The sequence below is a fragment of the Plecotus auritus genome, assembly GCF_963455305.1.
Source record: "Plecotus auritus genome assembly, chromosome: 11".
NCBI classification, from domain to species: domain Eukaryota; kingdom Metazoa; phylum Chordata; class Mammalia; order Chiroptera; family Vespertilionidae; genus Plecotus; species Plecotus auritus.
This window is the reverse complement of record NC_137777.1, coordinates 9,596,770-9,610,038: the sequence shown is the minus strand read 5'-3', so window position 1 is coordinate 9,610,038 and position 13,269 is coordinate 9,596,770. Positions and strand designations below refer to the sequence as shown.

The window sequence follows — 13,269 nt, the reverse complement described above, 5'->3', positions numbered from 1 at the left end:
ATGTGAGAGTGATAAGAACTTAGGTTAGATAGAAAAGATTTTGAATGATGCATTGTAACTATCTTAGAGCTCAAATTACTGAAGGAAGACATTGCAATAATTTGATATACTGAATTGAAAAATCGAGGACCCTGCATACTCCTAATTCCTCGTGCCAGATCACAAATTCCAGGCACTTCAGAAATGAAGGCCAAATGCCTAGAAATGAAGTCATTTTGCGCAGCCTTTCTGCTTCTGATATCAGATAACTCTACCCCAATCTTGATGACAAACTGCTGCAGAATGAAGTTATTTTATCACAACTCAGAAGCACACCAATATTTTAGCCACAAATCTAGAAATGATTATTACTTATTTGTGGTAGAATAAATACCCACAAAAGCCAGCCAGAGCACTCTTCATAATAGCAGCAATTTTGCTTAATCTCATAACCAACGTATGTGCACGACTGCTTAATTTTATTCAGTGTGAATGTAAAAGTTGATCAGTCAAAATAACAAACAAATTAATTCAGCTGACCACTAAAACCTAAAACTTTGTTATTTTCTAGAATTGAAAAACAATAGGGGAAAATACAAAACTCAAATGTTTACTCCATGAGATTAAGCAAATTTTTTTAAAAATTTTTATCTGAGGATTTTCCATTGCTTTTAGATGGAATGGAAGGGGATGGGAAAAGAGAAAGAGAGAGAGAGACACATGGATTGGTTGCATCCCGCATGCACCCTGACTTGAGGCCTGGGAACGAACCTGCAACCCAGGTACTTGCCCTTGACTGGGAACTGATCCCGAGACCTTTTGGTGCATGGGCTGAAGCTCTAACCACTGAGCACCACCAGCCAGGGCTAAGCAACCTTTTTAATAACCTTTGATAAAATTCTCTATTCTTTTCATAACCTAATGAATCAGATATGAAATTTAGAAAGTAACTTTTTTTAAAAATATATTCTATTGATTTTTTACAGAGAGGAAGGGAGAGGGATAGAGAGTTAGAAACATCGATGAGAGAGAAACATCGATCAGCTGCCTCCTGCACAATCCCCACTGGGGATGTGCCTGCAACCAAGGTACATGCCCTTGATCGGAACCGAACCCGGGACCCTTCAGTCCGCAGGCCGATGCTCTATCCACTGAGCCAAACCGGCCAGGGCGAAAGTAACTTTTAAAAATATATGGATATTTTTATTGATTTCAGAGAGGAAGGAAGAGGGAGAGAGAGATAGAAACATCAGTGATGACAGAGAATCATTTATCGGCTGCCTCCTGCAAGCCCTCCTACAGGGGATTGATCCCTGACCTCCTGGTTCATAGGTTGTCATAGGTTGAAGCTCAACTACTGAGTCATCTCTGCAAGGGCTTCTTCTGTTAGGCAGCTTAATTGTTTAGGGAAAAAGCAAAGTATCTACTGCTATCTGAAAAAAAAACAACACACAAAAACCACCCCCAAATTTTAGTTGAGCTCTACAATCTTCCATGATCCATGGACACCAAGCTTATAAATCCATTCTAATAGTGAAAACGGCCTCTCAGGCACAACCCTTAAAATGCCATACTATAAATTATCAAGGGCTATTTTAGGATTTGACAATTATGCCTATAAAGGCTTCCCAACTCTAAAGACTGAAGCAAAGTTCAGCTTCAAGAAGAAAGACAATTTTTGCTATTGATGCAATTAAAAGGCTGTCTGATAATGATTTTTAACTATTGCAAGAAAGAAGAGTTCAGTTCTAGGTATTATGTGATTTAAGGAAAGGTGTCTGCTCAGATGAGATGGCAATAAGGGGATTTTGCTCATTGTTAAAGAGATCTTACCAAGAAAAATCTCATTCTTTAGCTGAAGTCAGAAAACAATTGATGGATACAGGCAGTGGAAGAGTGACAAGAGTAATACCAGTTTCACAAGAATTAATTGTGGATCATTACATAAAAGGCTCAATGAATATCCCATAGCTCATTTTAAGGAGTTCTTAACTAAAGATTCATTGAGTTTCCTTTGTTGTTGTTTTTTTGTGGTTTTTTTTTTTTTTTTTTTTCAGGATAGGCATAGAGCCCTTTGACAACTTTGTAAATATCCAATTTCAACACCACATTTAAGTATTTTTTTTGTTAGTCAAGAATTTGACTTTGGCCCCGCCAGGTGGCTCAGCTGGTTATAGTGTCCTTCCTGTACACCAAAAGTTTGCAGGTTCAATCCCCAGAAGGAGGCAACCGATCCACGATTCTCTCTCTCCTCTCTCTCCAATAAAAACAAAGAAATGAACAAATAAACGATAGATATATCCTCAGGTGAGGATTAAAAAAAAAGAATTTGACTTCAAGGAAAACTCTCTAGGCAGTCCTATTCTAGATGGAAAGACCCACACTGCTATGTGCCAAAAAAACACCAACAGGTTAAATAGAAGTCATAAACATAGCGTGGAAAAGCCCTGATCTTGTCAAAGGGACGAGCTTGAAGTTAGCACTCACACTGGTCCTCCTGACTGACTGACCGACTCGGGTTCTTTTTGCCTCCATAAGCAATCTAGTAGCACTTGTACACACATGAATTTCAGAGAATTGGTTTCTTTCCTGGCTGCATTCTTCAGGCAAATCAACTTAAGTATAAAGGGCACTGAATAGTTTTCTTCTTCAAGCTACTGACCTGGTAACCTTGGAAGAAGTTAAGAATTTCCTTAACTCCAGTATTGTAGGCCAGGCCCTGCATTCTGACCACCGTGCCAGGCTGTGGTGGGACACCGCTAAGATTAGCAGCTGTAGGGAAGTAGCCAAGATTATTGGGCGAACCTGGGGGGCTAAAGAGAAAGTACAGTGAACCAATAGGAATAGACAACGTCGAATATTTACTCTAAAAACATTAGTCACTTAAGGTAACAGACTCTCTCAAGGTGATCTCAGAATCATCCGAGTTCTCTCTCCCAAGCCAGGTAAGAAAACCATATTTCCAGAAAAGCCTAAAGTTAAAAGGTAGAAGGGTTAATGCAGAGTTCAGTGCAGGGCTTCCTCAAAGATTCAGTTCTCGCTGAGATTCTTAAAGGGACAGGAAGGAGAGAATTAAGCCTTTAAGGTCACTCAACCACAAAGCACCACTTCCACAGCCCAGCTCACTGATGATTAACTGGCTAGTCATCAGGAATACTAAGGCATGAATACAAAGGACTAATAGGAGCCATAGCCACAGACACCGAAAGAAAGCACTTGAAGTGATTTTCCCAAGGAACAGACTGTTTTACCCATGCACACAAGCAAAGGTACAGCATAGTAAGGGAGCACATAATACAAAAATACTAAAGCACCTCTGAGATATCCCTTCCAACTTGACTAAAAAGCAGGAGGAGGAGGTGGCGGGTAAACTGGAAAAGATTCCCAGCAAATTAAAGTCAATCACCACTAACACAACGGGAAAGCTGATGCACCAGTCCCTCTTGGTATACCTACAGCCATAACCCCCAAGGAGCACAAACCAAGTGAATACCTCATTCTTTAGATGGCAACTTAAGCAATTGCCGTATCATAAAATAAGCTTCATCCTATTCACCACCCAATCGGTTTTCCACCACAATTAGTGGCCAGAAACCCGTAACTGAAAATATTGGGAAAATTTTAAAATAAGTTGTTATTAGCTTAAAGAGCAAGAAAGACCCACAGTTTTAGATTATTAACCTTTATAAACCTTTCTAAGGAGGTGATTATCCCATTTCAAAAACAAGCAAACACAAAAATGAAAGGGACTAAAAATCTTTGAGGTTCTGTAGCCTACGTGATCCTAACTGATGGTTAATAGGAATAATATCAGATGTACATCTAGTTCCAGACTCCATTTTTTTTATTGGCACAGTAGCCCTGAGCAAGTCACTTAATTTCTTTTAACTTCAATGACATCATTTGGTAAATGGGGACGATAGCACCTTTCAAGTTTCACAGAATTGTTCTGCAGATTCAGTGATTAAACATACCAAGTTATTCCATAAACCATAAAATGCAATAATTTGTTATTTCACTTTTGCTATTTCCATAACCATCATTCTATTTCACTATTTTGAAAATATGGGAGAGCCTGAAAGTATTACTGGACATCAAGCTGCCTTCAACCACTTCAGTGTCTAAAGCAGTGATCCTCAACTTGTTTGCCTATTAGAGTCACCTGGGAGACACTGCTTCACATGTGAATTTTACCAAACATTGAAAAAAAGAATACCTTTTTTTTTTTTTTTTGCCAGCATGGCTCAGTGGTTGAGTGTCCATCTATAAACCAGGAGGTCACAGTTTGATTCTCAGTCAGGACACATGCCTGGGTTGCAAGCTCGATCCCCAGTGGGTGGTGTGCAGGAGGCAACCGAAAAATGATTCTCATGACTAAAAGTCTCTCTCCCCCTCTCCCTTCCTCTCTCTGAAATCAATAAAAAAAATTTATTTTTTTTTAAAGGTAAGAGTTGTCCATCAAAGCCAGACTATACCAGAAGCTCATCCTAATCTTTATGCTCAATTGTTAGTCACTGTTTTTGGTTCTTACTTACATCCATTGTCTTTTTAGTTAGGTTTCAGATTCTCAAGTGTCAATATTTATCAGTGTCTCTTGTGCACAGTGTCAATAATGTAACATCCACAAGTCAATACAGCAATGAATTCAAAGGTCTAGAGTGCTGGAAGATTGTACCACATCATGTAAATTAACAAGGGGACTGCACTGGAGCTGGGTAGAAAACCTTGTTGAGCTGCCTGAACAAAGAACTGAGGTGGGGCCCTGACTGGTTTGGCTCAGTGGATAGAGCGTCAGCCTGCGGACTGAAGGGTCCCAGGTTCGATTCCAGTCGGGGGCATGTGCCTTGGTTGCGGGCGCATCCCCAGTGGGGGGTGTGCAGGGGGCAGCTGATCGATGTTTCTCTCTCATCGATGTTTCTAACTCTCTATCCCTCTCCCTTCCTCTCTGTAAAAAAATCAATAAAATATATTAAAAAAAAAAAAAAAAAGAACTGAGGTGGGGGTGAGAGGAAATGAAGTGAAAAGAAAAACAGCAGGAGAGGGGCTTTACCAAAGGTTTACGTTCGGAGCGCCATGGAGCACTGCTGCTGTGCAGACAGTCCTTATGACCATGGCTGAGGCCCCTTCACAAGCTACACGTGTTAAGAAATCGCTGAATTTAACACACAAGTGCATGTATTATAAAGTTGTTGCAGATTTCCTCCACTGCAGTACTCCCTGTCCTTTCTACATATTTAGGTAAAAAAAAAATTTTAAACCAATGTAGAGAATAACTGTTTCCCTCAGAGTCTGACCTCCTTTCCTTTGAAGTTTTGAGTTTTGCAATTCTAATTTAGTTGCTTGAGATTCTGTTGTGAGACCATTCAAACACTGCTTCCTATCCTACAATTTCCCAGATACCAATTTATATCATTTAATTTCATAATGTTCAATGTAGCCTAATAAGTCATTCAAAATTCTGTGTAGAATAGGTATATATATATATATATATATATATATATATATATATATATATATGAAAATATTGGGGGCCAGGATGCCATGACACTCATACACACTCTAGCGAAAACAAGTGTCACATACCCTTTACTCATTTATTTAATACTAGAGGCCTGGTGCACGAATTCGTGCACTGGTGGGGTCCCTCTGGGTGGCCTGCAGGGATCGGGCTGAAACCCGCAGTGGAACACTGCCTGCAGCTCCTACCTGCTGCTCTCACTCATCCTGTCCCTACCAATGTCTGCCGCGGGCTCGCGCCCAATCAGTCCCGATCAGGAGAAACTCGCGCTGCCACAGCAGCACTTGCCAGCCATGAGCCCTGCGTCTGGCGCCCACCCAAGGGGAGTGGTCTGCGGACTGGGCTGAAACCCGCTCTCTGACATCCCCCAAGGGGTCCCGGATTGCAAGAGGGTACAGGCCAGGCTGAGGGACCCCAACAGTGCATGATCGAGCCAGGGAAGGACTGCGGGAGGGCTCCAGGGCGTGTCCAGCCCATGTCGCTCAGTCCTATCGGCTGGACCCCAGCAAGCAAGCTAACCTACTGGTCAGAGCATCAACCCTGGTGTGGTCAGTGCACATCATAGCGACTGGTCAACCGGTCAACTGTCTGCCCCCTGATGGTCAGTGCACGTCATAGTGAGCAGTTAAACAGCCTTAGCGTGTCATTAGCATACACTTTGATTGGTTGTTCTGTTGTTCTGCTGTTTGGTCTATTTGCATATTCCCCTTTTATTATAAAGGATTACAAATTACTAAACATTGGTGACACTGATTAATGTTATCGGGTGGCATTCTAAAATGTAAAGTCATAGTATGACAGTATTCATCATTTGAGGACTTGCCATATTTCTCTAGAGAAGAGAGGATCACAGCATTATCTATCAGGTAAAGAAATAGGTTAAGTGAAAAGATTAAAGAACTAAATTCTCCCCTCTGGATGTGCATAACACATTAGCTTAGGAAACATGAGAAGTCCTGCTGAAAGACACCTGGTTCCCACTGCCTTACAAAAAAATTACTACACAGATCCTTTTGGATTAACATTTGCTAAATCCCCGAATGTTATAAAGACCTTTTATTTGGAAAATGACTGTTTTCTTTTTTTTTAATATATATTTTTATTGATTTTTTACAGAGAGGAAGGGAGAGGAATAGAGTCAGAAACATCGATGAGAGAGAAACATCGATCAGCTGCCTCCTGCACATCTCCTACTGGGGATGTGCCCACAACCAACGTACGTGCCCTTGACCAGAATCGAACCTGGGATCTTTCAGTCCGCAAGCCAATGCTCTATCCACTGAGCCAAACCAATCAGGGCAAAATGTCTGTTTTCATATAGGAAATTTAAAAAAATTTTTATTATAATTTTTTTTTTCCAGATAGGGAGAAGGAGAGAGAGATGGAAACATTAATGAGAACGAATATTGATTGGCTGCCCCCTGCACATCCCTCACTGGGGATCAAGCCCGCAACCAGGGCATGTGCCCTGACTGGAATCGAGTTGTGATCTCCTGATTCATAGATAAGACGCTCAACCACTGAGCTACACCGGCTGGGTGTTATATAGAAAATTTTTGAACTAACTAAATTTTCATCTCAAATCAACCATTTCAGCAAGGTTAACTTTTCAGTACTCTTTGGAAATTTAATTCCCTGACTGCTCATGGACTGATTATTATATCTGGATCCTGGATTTGTTAGCTCTTTTGAAAGGCTATATTCGGTCATGTGCTGCTTAACTCTGAGCAATGAATCCTTAGTAATTTCATCATTGTGTAAACATCATTGAGTGAATGCACTTACACAGACTAGATGGTATATCCCACTGCACCACACAACAACTGTATGGTATAGCTTACTGCTTTCTAGAGGAGGAAAAATAATTCTTTTCTACTCTCCTGGGTTCTTGGCTATATTAAAATACAGATTAGCCCAGCTGGTGTGGCTCAGTGGTTGAGCATCGTCCCATGAACCAGGTCACAGTTCAATTCCAGGACAGGCTACGTGCCTGGGTTGTGGGCTCAATCCCCAGTAGGGAGCGTGCAGGAGGCAACTGATCAATGATTCTCTCTCATCATTGATGTTTCTATCTCTCTCTCCCCATCTCTGAAATCAATAAAAATACCTTAAAAAATAAAAAAAGACATTAGCAGGAGAAAAACAAAAGCTTAATGACATGTATACTTTCTGTAAGCATGGGAGAGATTCAGGAGATCTGAGTAACTCCTCAGAATGGCTGAAGCCACCACCTTAAGTACCACATGGCGGGGGCGGGGGGGGGGGGTTGCGGAAGGAGGGGGATAGGTTACCAGGAAAAGCAAAGTAAACAAGGTTAAGGTTGTTCTGCAGATTTAAGATTGTTGTATTCAGCACCAAGAGTTTCTTGTGATAAAAATCATTCCCTTCTTCACAGGAAGGGGATATTCTTACTAATAGAGATTTTCCTAACAACCGTAAATATCTTTTACAAAGAGTAACTTCAACTTGGTTTTCAGAGCATCTCCCTGTGTGCTATTTCTTTTTCTTTTTTAAAAAAACAAACAATCAGCAATAATCACACCTAGGATAAACCTCATTGGCTACCATACTGCCACTGTGCAAAGCTTGTGTGCTGTTTCTTAATCAGCCTAAAATAATCCTAATGCCAAAGACATATTTTGGGGTAACATTCGGTCCCCACACAGCTCCTATGCTACAAACCTGTGTAGGTGGTTATTGTACTGAATACTATCAGGGGTGGGGAACCTTTTTTCTGCCAAGGGCCATTTGGGTATGTATAACATCATTTGAGGGCCATACAACATGATCAGCTTAAAAACTGGCCTGCTATATTTGGTCAAACATTTAATTAACTCACCCCCAATGCCTTGGCAGGGCCGGACCACATGATTTCATGCACCTTGTATGGCCCGCGGGCCAGATGTTCCCCACCCCTGCTGTAGACAATTGTAACACCATGACAAGTCTTTGCAATGAGGTTATGATGGATATCAGAAGGTGTTAGGAAATTTGCAGTTCTCTTATAACTTGTGGAACCACCTTTCTATATGCAATCCACCACTGACACTTCTCACTGAAACATCCTTATGTGGCGCCATGACCGTATAAACCTCTTTATGCATGTGCATCTACCTTTCAAAGAAAAGTTAAATAACCAATGGATATGAAAACATTTTAGAATGCTTAAAGACATCTTCCCAAGAACCTATTTCACCTAGTCAGCTAGTTTATGTACTGTCAAAATAGTTTGGTAACTAAACTATTGTAACTAAACATGTTCAAGAGTATAAAATATAACCCGCCACTACAGTTATCATGTTTCAAGTACATAATACAGTGACAGGCTGGTTACTCAAAACAAGGTGAGCCTCCAGAAAGCCCCATTAAAAAAAAACAACTCTTCACCCGAGGATATGTTTTTACTCACTTTAGAGAGAGGAAGGGGGAGATAAAGAGAGAGAGAAAGAAACATGGATCCTGTGCTCTTGTGTGCCTGACAGGGGATTGAACCAGAAACCCTTTTTTTGTCAGGGACAACACTTCAACCAACTGAGCCACCAGGCTGGGGCAAGCCCCATGTTTAATTTGAAAACTGAATCCTACACTAGGTATTATTTTGAAAGTAATCTTGCTGTTTGAAAGCACAAAATCATAACACAACTGATCCTCTTACATGTTTAAAAAAAAATGCATCTTAAAAAGTAATATAATGCTCAATAACAGAGAGAAGAAACAAGCAAAGCAAAGCACACTGTGACACATGGGAATTTGTGCTTATGGCAAAGCAGCAGAAGACAATGTCCTTTCACTAGTTACTTTTGGAAAAAATGTTTGGTCATTTAAAAAATACAGTTTTGTCTTTTTAGAATAGGAATATTGTACAATATGGAAGGTACAAATATGACTCCATTATACCCTTTCCCCCAACAAATCTGAACCACTCTGTAGAAGCAACCTGTTACAGCTCCTTGGTTACCAATATTTATTGTCTACGTTTCCAGAGATACCTTACTGATTATTTTGTATGTAAATGAAAAACATTTGCTAAAACATTTTGCTTTCAGTTAAAAAAACTTTAAAAAGAGGCAGTTTAGCCCTGATCGGTTTGGCCCAGTGGATAGAGCGTTGGCCTGTGGACTGAAGGGTCCCGGGTTCGATTCTGGTCAAGGGCATGTACCTTGGTTGCGGGTACATCCCCAGTGGGGGGTGTGCAGGAGGCAGCTGATCGATGTTTCTCTCTCATTGATGTTTCTAATTCTCTATCCCTCTCCCTTCCTATCTGTAAAAAAATCAATAAAATATATTAAAAAAAAAAGAGGCAGTTTAAGCAACTACTTAACTCATCCTATCTAATAAAAGAATATGCAAATTGACCATCATTCCAACACACAAGATGGCTGCCCCCATGTGGACACAAGATGACCATCACAAGATGGCCTGCAGGGGAGGGCAGTTGGGGGTGATCAGGCTGGCAGAGGAGGGCATTTGGGGGAGACCAGGCCAGCAGGGGAGGGCAGTTGGAGGAGACCAGGCCTGCAGGGGAGGGCAGTTGGGGGGGACTCAGGTCTGCGGGGGGGAATCAGGCCCGCAGGGGATGGCAGTTGGGGAGGACCAGGCCGGCAGAGGGCAGTTGGGGGAGACCAGGCCAGCAGGGGAAGGCAGTTGGGGGAGACCAAGCCTGCAGGGGAGGGCAGTTGGGGGGACAAGGCCTGCAGGGAAGGCAGTTGGGGGGGAGACGAGGCCAGCAGGGGAGGGCAGCTGAGCGGGGCCAGGCCTGTAGGGGAAGACAGTTGGGGGGGAGGGACCCAGGCCTACAGGGGAGGAGAGTTGGGGGGGGGACCAGGCCTGCAGGAGAAGACAGTTGGGGGGTACCCAGGCCTGCAGGGGAGGGCAGTTGGGGGTGACTCTGCCTGTAGGGGAGGACAGTTAGGGGCAACCAGGCTGGCTGGGGAGGGCAGTTAGGGGTGACCAGGCTGGCAGGGGAGCAGTTAGGCGTCAATCAGGCTGGCAGAGAAGTGGTTAGGGGGTGATCAGACTGACAGGCAGAAGCGGTTAGGTGCAATCAGGCAGGCAGGCGAGTGGCTGGGAGCCAGCAGTCCTGGATTGTGAGAGGGATGTCCGACTGCCCATTTAGGCCCAATCCTGTTTCGGGTCTAAACGGGCAGTCGGACATCCCTCAAGGGGTCCCAGATTGGAGAGGGTGCAGGCTGGGCTGAGGGACTCACACCACCATGCACGAATTTCGTGCACCGGGCCTCTAGTAAAAAAAAAATCAAAAGTCAGCCTATATTATTAAGTAAAATTCATATACAAATGTCAGTCTTCCATTGGGCCTACTTTAGTGTAATCCCTTAAAGATACATCAAGGAAATGCTTAAATAGGACAGTAGATGCAAAATAGGGTTATTTTCTTTTTATTTTTTATTTATTTTCTTTTATTTTTTTGGGAGGGTGGGGAGGGGAAGAGGGAGAGAAGGGGAGAGAGAGAGAGACATCAAAGTGAGAAACATCAATATGGATTGTTTCCCTCCCACACATGCCCCAACCAGGAATTGAAGCTGCGACCTTTCAGCATACAAGAGGTCACTCCAACTGTGCCACACCAGCCATGGCAGGGTTATTTTCTTTATCAAGGTTGGCATATGTATTTTAGCTAAGTTCTTTCTTTTAATTAGAATGTTAATGCTTTAAGAGTAAAGCGCTTACTTACCCTTAAAGCATTATATTTAAAGATATATTTGACACATAATAAATAGCAATAGAAAGAAGCAATTCCTAGCTTTTGTAGTGTTCTGGTAGTAAGGCAAACAGTGTTAATAGATGAAACAAAAAAGGCAAAATATTGATACAATTGGGTAATAGATATTCTCAATTTATGTTTATTTGCATATTTACAGATTTTTAAACTTATTCTTGAAAATTACATGATCCTAATTATTTAAAAAAATCCTTAGAAAAACAAATATATAAATTGAAACCAATCTTATTAGGTTTTTTGAGCAACTTTTTTTTCTTGAGGTTCCCTGTGCTTCCTAATTTTCTGTAATGCTAAAAATAATTGTAAGTATATTTAATTCCCTGAACTGCTCATTATATGTATTAGGTCTTTAGACTAGCAAATGACTACTTCTTCCATGAAAGCTAGAATGTATTCTCACTGATAATAGAGAAAAAACTGCCCACAGCAGTTCTTGTTTACATCATTTAGAAATATCATCCAAACTGAAAAAAACTGAGGGTGATAATCGTTTCCATCAACAAAAATTATCTGGCACTTCTCCATTATTACAATATTGCTTTTATTGCACTATTACAACATCCTTGTGTCATCATATTGTATGCTGAATTCCAGTTTGCATTTGTTGAACCAATGGGCCGATGTTTTATTAATCTTACCAGCCCCAATGTCACACTCAAGAGGTACTAAATAATAGTTTGCTCAGTAAAATTAAAAGTTAAAAATGTTTAACTTTTTTTGAGGGACATGCTTTTAGAAATCCACAAAATACATTAGAATCTTGATGTTTTAAGGCAATGGATACATTGCATTAATCTGAAATCAAACTGACATATATCATTTTTTTTTAATGGAGGGAATTACAAAAAATGTTACTTTCAGAGACAAACTCCAAATCATCTGATTTAATATCTTTTTAGCTTAGAATGTGTGATCTCAAACTTACCTACTTAACAAAGAATTGACCAAAATATACTTGTACATGTACACAACAGAGTTTTCCAATAGCCTCAAATGCCTTAATAATCATGTGAGGTTAGAAATTAATGGTGTTCTACCAAAACTGTAAAATATCTTCTTGTTTAGGGAATTTGCTTATCTTATTTCTATAGGTTATATTATTCCTACAAATTATCTTTATTTTATAAATTATCATTAAACTGTCCTGCAGAAATATAAGTACTTAAAGATCAACAGGAACTTTTATTTACTAGAGAAAATAAAATTAGATGTCTAAAAATAAATTGTTAAATTATGATTATATTAACATCATGTGAAAGTTAGAAGAATGAGATAAATAGGAAGAACTCCATGACATATTGGAAAGTTTATATATAACAGAACAAATAGGCAGTACAGGAGTTAAGTATGCCACATTATTTAGAAGCACCTACAAATGTGTATGTTACCAAACTAGTAATAGTGGTTCATCTAGATCAGGGGTGGGCAAACTTTTTGACTCGAGGGCCACAATGGGTTCTTAAACTGGACCGGAGGGCTGGAACAAAAGCATGGATGGAGTGTTTGGGTGAACTAATATAAATTCAAAGTAAAGGAGCGGAGAGGAGAGCAAGAGAACCCTCTGCTCTTTCGGCTCCGCGGGCCGGATAGAACAGCCGAACGGGCCGGATCCGGCCGGCAGGCCGTAGTTTGCCCACAGCTGATAGATTTTGAAGTGTGTAAATGGGAATATCCTTTTCCTCATTATACTTTATACCAGGCGTCCTCAAACTACGGCCCGCGGGCCACATGCGGCCCGCCGAGGACATATATCCGGCCCAACGGGTGCCGCTGCCTGTCCTGCTTAGCAGCAGACTCGTCCCGGGCCCGCAGTGCGCACAGGAATGTGTTCATAGTTTTTTTTTTTTAAACTATAGTCCGGCCCTCCAATGGTCTGAGGGACAGTGAACCGGCCCCCTGTTTAAAAAGTTTGAGGACCCCTGCTTTATACTCTTAAGAGTTAACAATGAGGATATTACAAACTTTAAAACTAGTAAAGGAAAAAAAAATTAACATATAGTCAGGAGTCCCAAATTACAGGAGCTATTAAGCC

General features: G+C 41.1%; 1 protein-coding gene across 5 annotated transcripts in view; it reads right to left on the bottom strand.

Moving 5' to 3' along the window:
• The window catches only part of ESRP1 (epithelial splicing regulatory protein 1), a gene marked incomplete at both ends in the record, with an annotated part of 54,057 nt that overhangs the window by 4,927 nt on the left and 35,861 nt on the right, over nt 1-13,269 (bottom strand). For 4 of the 5 annotated variants that reach the window (XM_080646662.1, XM_080646659.1, XM_080646661.1 and 1 more), the window contains one exon: nt 2,642-2,792. In XM_080646662.1, the coding sequence (XP_080502788.1) occupies nt 2,642-2,792 (151 nt within the window). Of the gene's footprint in view, nt 1-2,641; nt 2,846-13,269 lie in introns of all 5 variants that reach the window. The other variant, XM_080646658.1, reaches the window with a different exon arrangement.